At 37.8% G+C, this 15,612-nt stretch overlaps 1 protein-coding gene across 3 annotated transcripts in view; it reads right to left on the reverse strand.

Annotated features, from left to right (window-relative positions):
* Nucleotides 1-10,727: 10,727 nt before the first annotated feature.
* LOC306878742 (histone-lysine N-methyltransferase SETD5-like) overlaps nt 10,728-15,612 on the reverse strand; it is a 54,554-nt gene continuing 49,669 nt past the window's right edge. For 2 of the 3 annotated variants that reach the window (XM_079431250.1, XM_079431248.1), the window contains exon 24: nt 10,728-14,262. In XM_079431250.1, the coding sequence (XP_079287376.1) occupies nt 13,726-14,262 (537 nt within the window). In that variant the 3' untranslated portion in view covers nt 10,728-13,725. Of the gene's footprint in view, nt 14,266-15,612 lie in introns of all 3 variants that reach the window. The other variant, XM_079431249.1, reaches the window with a different exon arrangement.

A 15,612-nucleotide genomic window follows, 5' to 3' on the forward strand; every position in this document is an offset into this window, starting at 1 on the left:
GACCAAGGTGAAATTTTCTTTCGTTGTTTTCATTGATCATTTGTCTCGAGGAAAAGCCCTGCATGCTGCATTTTACTCAGGCCCAACATTTTATCTGCCATCTCCCACATTAGAGCACAGTGGTACAGCACAAAGTTAACCGTAAAACATCTATAGATCACTACTGAGACTTGGTACACAGTCATGAAAATGATTACCTCTATGTTTCCGAGGCAAGATGTGTAGCACAATTATCCACACAATTTCTCAGCATAAACTCACCATACATTCAATGGACTGATGTGACTTAGAATGCAAAATGCAACAACCGATTATCGTAATGATATCAACAGTCCCAACTGCAAATAAGACAAATATTTTGTTATAAATTTCTTAAATATCTGCACCGTGGTGCGCCATTCAATATTGGTGCACCATTCAATATTCAATATATACCAACATCTCCCTCCATTTTGTGTTCAACAATCTTGTAATGGCATGATTTCTGCTAAGTGGCAAGAACTAACACAGACCTGCAACGTGTACTGGACAACAGCAGTTAGGATCATCTCAAGAGGAAAGCCCTGTTGGGGGTAGGTCTGGCCACCGGTCTGCGGCCCCTTGAGTGGCGGATTTTGGAGATGCCATGAGAAGGACTCAGAGCTGAAAATAAAATGTGATGTACTACATGGTGCTTAAACCCTCTTCACCCTTAGATAAAGACTGCTTTGCTGCTCCCCATCTACCTCAGCCTTGAACCCCTCCTACTCTATTTTCTTGATATGCTCCACTGGGAGACAAGCTAGAGATGAATGCTGAGATCAGACGGAGAGTGGGGGTGTGAGGAGCAGGAAGAATAGACTGCATTGGACTTTGAGACTAATGGGTTTCTATTCCATAATCTTAAAATGCAGATTCTCCATAAACTGCCTGCATCCCATCATTCAGCTACACTGCCGTTAAAATGTTAGGAAATGCGAAGACATTTTTCTTGCTTGTTTGTTTAAAGAACTTTTATTTACCTAAGATGCATCAAATACATCAGAAATGACTGTAAAGTAATTTACAATGTTACAAATGCTGTATTATAAATGCTGCATTATTCAAACTCAGTTCATCAAAGAGTCTTACATGTGCAGCATTCAGTATTCAAGCGGCTTATTAAGACATTCACCTGCTTTCTGCAGCACTTCCCACAAGTGTTTTGGCGTGTTTTGGCACTTCCCATGAACCTCAGCTCAACACTAGAAACTTAAATTCTTCCATCTATAATCCCTTTTTAAAAAATAATAATAATCACAATAATAATTTATAATCCATTCTTTATGTTCTCTTGCCCATTTAAGCACTTTATTCTGCCAGAGTCATTTTTGAAACTGCATAAAGGCCGACAGCACCTTTTCTTCACTGTGGAAGCTGGACTTTAATGTGTACAGTTCGTTAAAGCTGAGCAGCAGTGAGGTGTCTGTTCCTCAAATTAGAGACGAGTCGTGCATCTGGGCTGTCCACTTCTCTCCATGTGGTAGTTACATCCAGTTTACTTTCTAGAAAAATCGACAGACTGATGTTTCTTAAAAAAAAAAAAAATTTTTAAAGTGTGTGTGTTTTTTCAAACCCAGTAATTACTTACAGTGTCATTAAGCTGCAAAATAATTTGTGCTACTAATAAAAAGGTTTCTCGAGTACAAAACAGGTGCATTCAAAGGAAGACTGTATAACAAAAGGTTTTCTTAATAGACTGGAGCAATGGCTTCAGAAAATAGCACTTTGGCAACACTGCTAAAATTTTATTTTAAAATGTACAAAAATACAAACCAGTTATTTCAAACAGTGCATTTTGTTTTGATTAACTAAATGCTTAATGCAACATAAAGATGTCTTGGTTTTGCCAAACTTGGTAGTGTATTTCTGTATCCATCATTCATCATTCACATTTCATACTGTACAATACATCATACATTCAAAGAAATTCATAGCCCTTAAAACTACGAATTACTGTATTTAATAGTAATTTCAACCTGGGTGCACTGTGCTGGTCAACTTTATTTGACAGGAAAAACACAAAGCATAGACTTGCATACATATACAGTACCCCCGATGACAACTAGTTGTGTATACCAGTGTATTTCTGCAGTACTGAATATAATTTCTTCTCAAAGCTGTTTAAATTATTTTCCCTAATGCCTGTAGCCTGCACTGAGCAATTGTTACGGCATAGCAACTTTAATTTATTCAAAATAATATGTTGCAATTCTAGATCATCTACCTTGCACTATAAATGATGGGTTGTTTAAATCCGTCAAACATTACCATAAGCATTACCCAGCTGATTTATGCAACATTTTCATCATGACAGTGTAGATGTCGAAAGAACGTTTTGAGAGAAATGTACTGGACTGCCAGTATTCGGATCAAAGTGTAAAGCTAATTTGATATGTACGTGTTGGTCTTAGCTGTTATCTTCATTACCACACAACATCCATTCAGTTAATCTCAAGTGAAACAACATTGTCATCCAACATCCAGTCATTAACATTTCAATGTAAAAACAAGCATTGATAGGCCCATGTTACTGAAGGCTTAGTAGTGTTTCATATATTTTTACATTTTACTTTCTATTCTGTCTTGCAACACTTTATATTGATCTACCATTTAAAAATATAAAAGAAAAAGAAAAACGTGCCAAAATTAAAGAACGAGACAACTGTGGAAAGATATGACATGGTTGATTTCTGAAGTTCACATTGTCTTTTCTTGTGCTTCACGTGTTTAATGCCTCTCTTTTGAAGATTATTGCTTTTTGCTGTAGTTGTAAATGTTTTTCCCCCTCTGATCTTTCTGGAATGTTGTAATCTCTAAATTAAACAAACATGTATAAAAATATTTCTGCAAGTCATAGGGGAGTGCAACATAACGGACATCGTCACCATCACTGAAACATTGTTGGTGTTGTTGTTTAAAATATTAAAAAACAAAAAACATTGAGTACCATGTTATGGGTTTATTTTGGCGGAAGGTACAAATTTTACTCAGGTATACAAAAAATTAAATAATAATAAAAAATTGGTGTCAAGCAAAGTAGACAAGCATGAAATGCATGCTTTTGGAAACTGGAAATATTCCTGATCAGTGCTTCTGATCAGAAAAAAAGAATATCGTTATTTCAGATTCATGGCTGAACAACCTAACATACAACCTCCCAAAAACATTATGTGGGTAAAATGGCCATCTAAAATCCACACAAATAACACAGTAACATCCCTTTTAAGAAAAAAAGAGAAATGCTCACACACCTCATTTAATCGTTTTGATTCAGTATGAATTTGAGTGTGTGTTTGTGTGCTATATTTAGCTGAGCAAGAAAAATATGCTAGAAGCCTGCTTGCACATTACATAACAATTATGAAAAAAAAAATGTTGTCTGTGTGTCCAGTCTGGCAATTGTCGGCAGAAAGCCACTTCCTGTAGCGCTGGTTAACAGCACCAGGGGAATGGAGGGCTAGATCAAAAGAGCGAGGATGATGAAAGAAAAAGGCTGGGCACTGGCCAACACAGACAGGATGGGCCATGGCCAGATTAGGTGCCAACATATCAGCAGGCATTAAACAGCATCTTTGCTACTGCCAGGTGCAGCAAGCTGTGCTATAGAGAGAAACACCTCCACCCTGGGAGTAATTACAAGCTGGCTTCACCGGAAACCCAAACATGATACATATTGTGTTCCTGTACACCAGGTATTGCTATATGTTTCCTGTTTCTGCTATTTTTAATTTATCATACATTAAACAAAATGTATAATTCACATGAAGCTTTTTAAAGAATTTAATGAAATATAAACCAAAATGAAACCGCTACTTTAACATTAACCCCCCCCCCCCAAATTCTACAAACTAAACTCTTAAGACTCATTATTGAAATATGTCAAAAATAGGCTTTGAAATGTCAAATACTAATAATAAATATAATGGGCCTAATGCTAATTCTTGATTTATAATTCTTTATTATAAATGTTCAATATCGTGATGAAAGAATTTTGAAACAAAACACTGTGATATTCTTGTTCTAACTTTGACACTTGTGGCTGTTGTATATTAAAATGCTATTACTAATATAAGCAATTCATTCAAAGCTCCACCACAGAGTAGAGGAGGTGGTCATCAAACCAACAAGATTTATGTCAATTATGATGTCACATGTTAATCAGAAATTGGAGCCAATTTAAGGCTGTAAAAAAACACTGGTTCTCCACTCATATTAATAGTTCTCTTTAGAACCATACCCTTCTCCCTTTCTGTTGAAATGGTTCTTGTTTAGTTTTTTTCGTTTTATTTTGTTTCAAGGGGGAAAAATCTTTCAAAGCCACCCCACACTTGACTCCTGGCAGCTCAAGCATCCTGTCAACAAGCTCTTCACAAGACCGGTAGCTACACTAATTCTTTTTTATATGTCCTTATATTTTTCAATTGTAATTAATTTCATAAAAAAAAAAAAAATTAAATAATACCAGAGTTCATCTTGTACCAATATTCTTATTTTTTTATAGCACAATTAAAGTTGTAAACAGCACTTTCAAAGCATTGTTCTTGATGAAACCTGTAAAAAGCATTCTATACCAGCATTCTTCCTGTGGCTATTCACTAGAAATACCCTGAGAGTTTAGGTAATAGTAATCTTCGAAATGAATAAAATCTTACATGTCTGCTTGGAACATATTTCTGTTGTTATTTTTGTTTTTTGACATTAAGTGAACTGCAACAACGTGCACAGTAACATAGGCCTGTTCTCTATCCTGAGCTGTGATGGCAGATGGAAATATGTGTCCATTTGAGGCTTTAAAGAACAATCTGTCACTGGAAAAACACATTATATTACATCTATAGTATAATGAAGTATTATATAGTGATAAATATGAGGCTTGCAAAAAAATTCCTCAGAATGCATATACTTTCAAAAATCATGGCTGTTCAAGGGCTGTCAGTTTTTTTTCTCCCAAGAATGGTATAGTTACAGCGTCTACCAGCAGGGGTTAACTGAGCCATGCTAACCACCAAAACAAGCTTAAATTTCCCCCATATAAATAAATGGGTAACAACCAGGATTCGATTCCTTCCACAGCCCCACCGTATGATGTGTTTCTTCAAATTTGGACATTTGGACTAGTTTGAACATACTCTACAGCGAGTGACGCCTGGAACCTCGGCAAAATATTGTTTGCAGATCAGTAGGTAACAAGGTTCTTACATTTTGTTGTGTTTATTGTGTTCTTTGGTCATTTACCTGCAGGGCTAGTTGTCACACCTTACATTTCACATGCTTATATCTGTAGATTTATTTTTGAAAGTCTTTGCCCTGTAAAAAAGGTACCATCATTTGAAAATATGTTTGTTGTGGAGCCTATTATAGACTTTTCAGCAAAATATATGAACAAATGAAACAAATCTAAATAATCTAAATAAATGTAAAAGGTAACAAACATGTAAAAGGTTACAAGGTAGCATACATAAGCATCAAATTAGTGTTATGGCCATATGTGTGTTTATTTAAAACATTTAAGAGACAACTTGCCCTTATTTAGACATTTTTGAAAAATACCCTTCATTTGCCTATAGTTGTTTTAGCCGCATTATAGCCAGTGTGGATGTACTGTGTTCACATGTTAACCCAAAATTGTATTTTTAAAAATAAATAAAAATGTGTATATATATTTTTTTTATTTGACTTGAAGACCTTTTTGAGATTTACAGTTATGCATTTAGGAGACACTTCTATCAAAAGTGACTTACAAAAGTGAAAAGGGGGTGGTTAAGTGGTTGTGGAAGTGCTTACAGAATAAGTGTTTTCAGCTGCTTCTTAAAAGTTGTGATGGTCTCAGCATTTCGGGTGGAGCTTGGCAACAGAGACAAAAATGAGAACAGAGAAGGTGAAGGTTTTGGCGATTGACTTCCTCATTGTAAAGAAAGAAAGCGTTGCTCATTGAGTGCCTGAGCTGACAGGAGGGAGCGTACATATGAAGCAGTGAATTGAGTCCTGAAAGCCAGCATCAAATCCTTACATTTGGTATTGGCAATAACTGGTAGCTGCGCTGCAGATTCTGACAGGAAGGGTTTGAGAAACAGGCGAGTGCCACCAGAATACCAATGCTTCTCCAATGAATTTGACCCCATTATCCTGGATCACCCAGCTGGCAGAGCTGTTAAAGATGTCATCAATATACAGCATTTTACTTAGTAACAGAACATTGGCATGCCAAAGACATTTGTGATATTGTTAGAAAGGACATTAAATGTCTCATTACCAATTAAAACATTGCATGGTAAATAATAAGCATATGGATTACATAGTCATAGTTTTAATGAGTACCTATAGTATATACAGTCAGGTCCATAAATATTGGGACATCGACACAATTCTAACATTTTTGGCTCTATACACCACCACAATGGATTTCAAATGAAACGAACAAGATGTGCTTTAACTGCAGACTGTCAGCTTTAATTTGAGGGTATTTACATCCAAATCAGGTGAACGGTGTAGGAATTACAACAGTTTGCATATGTGCCTCCCACTTGTTAAGGGACCAAAAGTAATGGGACAATTGGCTTCTCAGCTGTTCCACGGACAGGTGTGTGTTATTCCCTCATTATCCCAATTACAATGAGCAGATAAAAGGTCCAGAGTTAATTTCAAGTGTGCTATTTGCATTTGGAGTCTGTTGCTGTCAACTGTCAAGATGAGATCCAAAGAGCTGTCACTATCAGTGAAGCAAGCCATCATTAGGCTGAAAAAACAAAACAAACCCATCAGAGAGATAGCAAAAACATTAGGCGTGGCCAAAACAACTGTTTGGAACATTCTTAAAAAGAAGGAACGCACCGGTGAGCTCAGCAACACCAAAAGACCCGGAAGACCACGGAAAACAACTGTGGTGGATGACCGAAGAATTCTTTCCCTGGTGAAGAAGACACCCTTCACAACAGTTGGCCAGATCAAGAACACTCTCCAGGAGGTAGGTGTATGTGTGTCAAAGTCAACAATCAAGAGAAGACTTCACCAGAGTGAATACAGAGGGTTCACCACAAGATGTAAACCATTGGTGAGCCTCAAAAACAGGAAGGCATCTAAAAAAGCCTTCACAGTTCTGGAACAACATCCTATGGACAGATGAGACCAAGATCAACTTGTACCAGAGTGATGGGAAGAGAAGAGTATGGAGAAGGAAAGGAACTGCTCATGATCCTAAGCATACCACCTCATCAGTGAAGCATGGTGGTGGTAGTGTCATGGCGTGGGCATGTATGGCTGCCAGTGGAACTGGTTCTCTTGTATTTATTGATGATGTGACTGCTGACAAAAGCAGCAGGATGAATTCTGAAGTGTTTCGGCCAATATTATCTGCTCATATTCAGCCAAATGCTTCAGAACTCACTGGACGGCGCTTCACAGTGCAGATGGACAATGACCCAAAGCATACTGCAAAAGCAACCAAAGAGTTTTTGAAGGGAAAGAACTGGACTGTTATGCAATGGCTAGTGATGTATGTCTCGAGACCGGTCTTGGTCTCGAGACCACTTTTACGTGGTCTCGGTCTTGTCACGGCCTTGACGGTCTTTGGTCTTGGTCTTGTCTTGGTCTCAGACCTCTCGGTCTTGTCAAGTCTCGCTGTCTTAGACCATCATAGTGGTCGGGGATTTAGCAGTACTACACGCCAGTGATGCGCGGGTTGATCCAAAATGAGCGGGTGCCCGCGGTCACGAGTCATCCAAAAATATTTTTAATGATATTCGGGTCGCGGTCGTTTGAAATAAAGATGCCAATTAAACCTTTGTAGTTTATATAGTTCTAGTATTTATATTCAACTAACTGTTGAATAAATGCTGACGCGGGACAAAATTCCCGATTTCCCAACACGTTGAACTGAGCAATGCCATTGTATAATTTTAATAGGTTACTTTTAAGCGCATATAGCTCAGTAATGTCAGTTTTATGTATTTTCTGAGAGGGGGTGGGATTTTTGTTGGGAAAGGGGGGAGAGCCGCACACTTCGATTAGACTGGATAAACACATGCAGCATCTTAATTAAGAAAATGAAACGAAATAAATGAATAAATCAAGCCTATTACATTTATATATTATATTACATAACACTAGCCTATATCAGCATTCAGAAAAAGAACAGTTTGCGCTACTAAGGGCTTTCACACTTTTCCAAAAGCCATTTTCTCATGTTTCTTCTTTCAATACTAAATCAAAAAACGAATGGACGAATGATATACGGATTGGGTTGTTTATTTACCCGCGCATCACTGCTACACGCTCAAAAAAAAAAAAAAACTACACGCTCTAGAATCTTTGGTATCCACGACAACACAACGTTTGATAATGCAACATTAATATTTTGCGCCCTTCAAATCAAATGCAACCAATCACATGCATGTATTTATTTATTTATTTATTTATTTGCGACAGCCATTGACATTGACATATGACATTGACTGTCAAACATTAGGCCTCATCCAAGTTTATAATTGTGTATCTTTAATTTGATGTTACAATTTCATCTACACATTAAGTATAATTTCAATTGGTTACATATTTCTCATTCTTTAGACAGTTGTTGGAGGAGCAAGATGGTGTTGGGGGTGTTTGATGTTTTGTCAGATGAACCAGTCAGTACCAGTAATGTCAGTCCTCAACAGTATACAAAAGTTAAGGGAGTCTCAATCCTCTAATAGTGCAGTAACAGCCGTCATACAATTGCTACACATAGTTGATCTCACCCAGTCTGAAAAAACATTTACAGTGAGCTCAGTCACACACATGACATGGTCTGTCTCTGTATTGCTCTGCCTGTAGTTGAAGTAATACCGTCTAATATGTATTGAATGTAAACCCTAGTATGCTGCTGTTCATACAAGTTATTGCGTAGCTTCAACACTAGTCTGTTTTTTTTTTTCTCCGGTTTCGACTTGGTATCGGTCTTGGTCTCGACTTGGTCTTGGTCTTGACATGGTCTGTCTTGACTACAAGTCTAGCAATGGCCAAGTCAATCACCTGACCTGAATTCGATTGAGCATGCATTTCACTTGCTGAAGACAAAACTGAAGGGAAAATGCCCCAAGAACAAGCAGGAACTGAAGACGGTTGCAGTAGAGGCCTGGCAGAGCATCAACAGGGATGAAACCCAGCGTCTGGTGAGGTCTATGCGTTCCAGACTTCAGGCTGTAATTGACTGCAAAGGATTTGCAACCAAGTATTAAAAAGTGAAAGTTTGATTTATGATTATTATTCTGTCCCATTACTTTTGGTCCCTTAACAAGTGGGAGGCACATATACAAACTGTTGTAATTCCTACACCGTTCACCTGATTTGGATGTAAATACACTCAAATTAAAGCTGACAGTCTGCAGTTAAAGCACATCTTCTTCATTTCATTTGAAATCCATTGTGGTGGTGTATAGAGCCAAAAATGTTAGAATTGTGTCGATGTCCCAATATTTATGGACCTGACTGTAATTCACTTACCCATGAACACTCCAGTGATCCTCTTGAACATCGGAGAAGAAACTGTATTGATGCTTTCATTAGGAAAATATGAGTAATTTAAGCAAATTTTCAATGCTGTAAATGTCACACTGCACATACTCCTGGACTAATCAAACTCAGATCCAGGTTCAGAGAGGTTTTATAGTTTGTGTTGTGGTACATCTTAAGGAAATCAGGATCTTGACAATGCTTTGGCCAGCTGAGACAAAAGCAGGAACTCTGTGATACCAAATGAAAGCTATCTATTACCTGTCTATCTCAATGGCAGTTAAAAATGTGGGTGCTAAAAATGTGTCACTAATCACTGTGGATCTCAAGAAGAATGACAATCGCAATGTTTATAGGCTGATGGCAACACAACTATCCTGTGCTGTGACAGGAAAAAAGTAATTTCACATTTTACTCGCACTCTTACACTTTTTTTTTTCCACCACATTCATTGACATTCAGGCTAATTTGGATTGTTTGCCAATGGAGAAAGATGTCTTTTGAGTCCAAGATGGCGTAGTTATGACATCTATCAGCAAAAGGCCATGATAGTCCTTTGCTGGGACCGGAAGAGGTCAGAGTAGGTAGTTCGTTTGAGTAATTACTTTGCGACTGTTAAGAAAAGTGCACTCTATATAGTATAAATGCATGTTGTACAAATGTAATCTGAATGTGCCATAATGTCCGTGTCATGTGACCTATCAACATCAGTTGAGTCACTGAACTGCCTTTCACAAATCCTCTGTGAGAGCCTTGTGAGACAGTAAAGTGTCAATAAAATGACTTAATACTTCCAGTGAGGTTGTGAAGTGTGCATTTGATGAAGTACTTTTCGCCTGCTGTTTTATGAATACTGTGAATTTGGAATACTCCTCTTATCACTTACTGTTTTTCAGCTACTGTATGGTAGGAAATTATCGGATTTCAGATGCAGCCTATGATAAACACCCAAACCCACATTTGCAGTCTTTGCCACTTGAGTGCACATGCACATCACCGGTAAGTGTGCAAAACTATCCAAAGTACGAAAAATGCCCAAAAAATCCCAGTACCCTTAACGCACCCTAAATCCACATTATTATACAGAGTAAGAGAGGTATTTCAGGATAAGCGTATCCAATCATTCACCATGTTCTGGAACTCGCATCTCCTGAGATCTTTAGATTCCAAAGAAAACTTTCCAGTAAGTTAAATTAATTAGATATTCCATATCATTTGGTAGTAAAACAATGTTGTATATTTTATTGGTGCAGAGATGAGTATGTGCATTTTGTAAAACATTTGCAACTGTTTTATCACAAGTTTATTTTAAAGTGCAAAGTATTGAGAATCAAAATGTGTAAAAGTCCTGTAAAAAGTTTACTTGCATCTTTAAAACACTATGTTGTAAGTGGGGTAACCCAAAGTTCTACACACACTTGCGGTTTTCACGTCCACTTAAACACTCAAGCCAAATACAGAAAATATGACAACTAAGTGGTCAAGTGCAGAGACTACAAGTGTGGGTATAACAGGCCCTTGACTCCTTGGGTAGGTGTCATTACCACCATACTAAGTGTATCCCTTCAGCTTTGAGACAGTGCCTTCTAGAGGTCACAAATCAAAATACTTATATAGGCTTTTGTATTTGAGCTCAATAACGAATCCTGAATTACATTCCTTTACCTCTGTCTGTTAAGGTCAATCTAAAATGCCAAGACCTGTTAGTAGCATGCATCTCAGTCAGTTATTTTAGCAAACTACCTGTATTCAACTTCAGATATGCATGAACTGTCAATGCATGTTGATAACAAACATACTGAATTAGTCTTGTGTAGGCCATTCACTTGTCTAGTTTTTTTTTTCAACTGAACAGTTAAATCTGCACGTAACCAACAAGTTTTTGCCTCTGTTTTGAGTGAGAAGGTGGAGCTTTACTGCGGTCCAAACACATCTGACTCCATAAGCGTTTATACTGTGATTGCCATGTGGTCACGTGTTTTCTACCACGTTCAAATGAAAGTGGACAAACTGACTATTCTGGACCAAATTTAGACATGTATTGAGCATTGTACACTTGTGATAGGATTGCCCAAATTCACATCTTTATAGCCAGTTTAAAAAGGGTAATGAGTACAATCAGGCCCATTTTTTCAGTTTTTTTAAAAGCCCACCATGGACCTTATATTGCAGCTACTCCACAGGGTGTGTTTTTTAAATGTTATATTATAAAATGAAACAAACCATTGTTTATCACTCCCTCTGAGCTCTCTTTCCATGCAACCAATGTTCAGCAAATGCTAAAACTAGTTTTAAAAATGTTCACAAACATTTTATTTAAAAAGCAAAATGTGATGCATCTTATGTCATGAAAAGGGGAAGGGTTCAAATTAGGTAAAAAATAAAATAAAAAAATACAACAAAAATATGTCTATGGATACTAGAAAAGTGCCAAATGTTTGTGGGGTTAAGAAGAGGTGAGTCTCAACCAAAACCTTATCCCAAAAACCCAACCCTAGACTGTTACAATGACACAAAAGAAATATCATGCAGCAAATTTGGTGTACTATATTTCTCTGAGAACAGAATGACACTTCACCCAAGTACACATGATCATGTAGTTAAGGTGCTGGTAAATTTCAGATCACATAGTCTTTTTTTTTTTTCAAGAGACATTCATATAAACCAGTGAGCGAAGGCTGACCACATTAACCCGTCATCATTTCAAGATCACACTAGGCCAGAACAAAAACAGACAATCTTATCTATTGTTGGACCACGCTAGAATAATCCACCAAGCAGACAACTTTGATTCTCTAAATGCAACAGGGGCATCGGTTTTGATTGAAGTGGGGTTTAAATATCCCACTACTGTGGTCATCATGGCACATGACTTGGTAACCTTACTGTTTAAGAAAGGTATCATCCAAGGGAGGTACAGCACTATGCCTATTCTGTTAAAAAGCCTGTCCCTGTGAGCAGCTTCTTGTAATTAAAAAGGGGGGAAACACTTACATTTAAGAGACCACAGCAGCAGCACAGTTGCTTTGTCTTATTTACTGATCAAACCATTTGGCCATTGCATTTCTTTCCTCTCTTCCTTTCTAAAATGGTGGCTGGAATGCAAGGACTGGTCAATGAGAGAAAACCAAATGAAGAGAATGAAGTGAGAGAAATGAAGTATACACTTAGGATTAAAGGGCTTGGGAGGGTACACATTTTTAACGGAGTATAAACAAAAACATTTCTGCAAATTCTTTTCAGCAAAGTCCTGCGCTTTGAGAGTCACAGAGAGGGTCTTTAACAATCATTGGAAACAAGTTAAAAAGTTTGTACTGACAATTGCATGTTTTTACCTTAAGAGGCAACCGTGATCACACTGGGAAACAAAATAAACAATTCAACTGGACCAACTGAAGCACCATAAGATCTGCTTGTCAAGTATTATATATCAAGTGAATAGTGATTTTATGACACTAACAGAGGCTAGAGGCCCGTCGGACCCTAACGACAGCTAGACACTGGAATGATTCGGTGAGGAAATAACTCGCTGTTCACTAAGAATTGCCCTCATGTGCATTCAAAAACACTTTCCAAGCGTGCCATCCATGAACACACTACACGACTGTTCTGATGACGACTACTGATAAAACTGAAAACAGGAGAGTGCACTCCCGAGTCAAGCGTGCAAAGCATCTTAAAAGTAAGAGTGCCATTTCATACGGTCATGATATCATTCATTAGACATCAAAGTTGAAAACTCATCTAAGATCAGCATGATCACTTTTACTCTTAGATCAGTCTTAAACATGAGAACCCTACTTTTAGAGAAACGGTTTTGTTTCACCACTGGTGCTCGACTCTGTAATTTTCCTCTTACTCTTAAATACTTGCACTTCAGTGTGAACACATCATTGTAGCATTTGGGTGAATTTTTCAAAATACATTTAAATCTGGTTATATACTCCAAACTAGTTACTTTAACGTTCCATTGATTTGATTGTTATGAAGTCCACACTAAGTTACAAGTAACTGCAGAAATTCAGTTTTTGGAAAAAGATAAAAGGAACTGGGGAAAGTAAAGACAAAAATAGACCATCCATACAGAACTCAATACATCCATTCCCTCTAACAACGCATAGCTTCTCCACAGGTAAAAGGAGGATGTCACACTCTTCTCTTTCTGACACACGCACGCACGCACACACACAAACATATACACGCACACTCTGTGTCCTAAAAGGTCCCCGACTCTGTCCATATCCCAGAACCCTGTAAATTTTGTTGTGGATAGTGCTGTGCTCCAGAAGCTGTGAGATGTCTCGAGTTAGCCTGACTGGGTCTGTCTGTTCTCTGGCTGTGCACTCTGGACGACTGAGCCAATCTGGAGCCATGAGCAGCTTGTGTGTGTGGTACTGCAGCGCTGTCCATTTTAAGGTGGCCTCTGGTGGGGAGAGAGAGAGCAGCGGACAGGGAGCTGTCCAACAGTTTGGCTTTATGGCTTGAGGTGTCCATTGCACCTCCACTGCTGCTGTGAGGATGTGGCGCACACATTGTTGAGTCCACTGAGGAGATAGATACTGTAGAAGAGGACGGGCTTTCTTGGGTGAGCGGGCTGTGTGTGGGCAGCTTTGAAGGATAGTAACCCGGCCCACCAGAGCTGCAGCGGGGAGGGGAGGGGCTTACAGACGGACAGAATGAAGAGGAGGAGCTCTGCTGGTCGTAGGCTGGGCTTTCCAAATGCTGATGGGATTCTGGCTGGAGAGGCAGCATCTGCTGGATCATTAAAAGACAGATTTAGTCTACAGTTTCCATAAAAACTATTAAACAGGACACCAATTTTCAGCATTCATAATAATAATAATAATAATAAATGTTTTTTTGAGCACCAGATCAGCATATTGGAATGTTTCTGAACAATTAGCCTTTTTCACAAGAATCGGAAATTACGTCAGCGCAGGGTAAAATCAGTTCTGTTACAGGTCTGCGCCTATTATATCAGTGTCCCCTTTTGTCAAATAATGCTTCTTACCTTTTCTGTTTGTCTTTTTTCCAAGTTGTTGTTATATAATCTATAAAGAAATAACATTTTATTTGTTTGTAACTTATATGGCCACTCAGACCGCTGACTCTGAGATAATGGTTTCTATTCTCTTTTTTAAACAGTCTTTGATCTCCGGTACATTTGAGCGTATTCTCTCAATTTACTCTTTTACATTTATGACCAGATGCACATTTTTCCAAGAATATTAAACAATTCTCAGTCCGGCTGAAGCATTTTAAACTCAACACAACAACGTAATCCTGATAGAATAGGAACAAAGCCATGAATACGAGTCATCTATTGTTTAATATGTATTTCCCAGGGCACATTATACAATGTACATTTACTCCATCACATTAATGCAAAGGAGAGCAAATAGAAAATACAACATTACTTTAATAATAATAATAATAGCGAGAAAAAAAAAATCACGTGGAGAGGCATAATGCACAGCCAGCACCAAACGGACAGAATGGCAAAGCTAACTGAATTATAACTGCCACCATTTAGAATTAAACTAATTTGTATTTGTGATGGCCCGAGCTGACCAAACAGTTAATTGTTTGCTATGTAGAGTACGTACAGTACCGGCAGTTCAAGCATTTTCATAGGATCTAATTTGTAAAAAAAGACTTTGATTCTCAAATTCATTCTTGTTCAGTACGGCCGCTGTTGTCACCAGAAAAACGTTTACCCTGCAAGCGCCAATCCGGAAGCCAGAAATGCGGAAGTGTGAAAAAGGGTAATTGTGTGAAACTACAGTCTGGAGAAATGGCTGCAGAAAATTCAGCTTTACAATTACAGCAATAAAGTACATTTTAAATAAATAAATAAAATATTATTATAATACAATACATCCCTCACATTTTTGTAAATATTTTATTATATCTTTTCATGTGACAACACTGAAGAAATGACACTTTGCTACAATGTAATGTAGTGAGTATACAGCTTGTATAAATTTGCTGTCCCCTCAAAATAACTCAACACACAGCCATTAATGTCTAAACCGCTGGCCACAAAAGTGAGTACACCCCTAAGTGAAAATGTCCAAATTGGGCACAATTAGCCATTATCTC

Source organism: Barbus barbus (genome assembly GCF_936440315.1).
Source record: "Barbus barbus genome assembly, chromosome: 13".
Taxonomy (NCBI): Eukaryota; Metazoa; Chordata; class Actinopteri; order Cypriniformes; family Cyprinidae; genus Barbus; species Barbus barbus.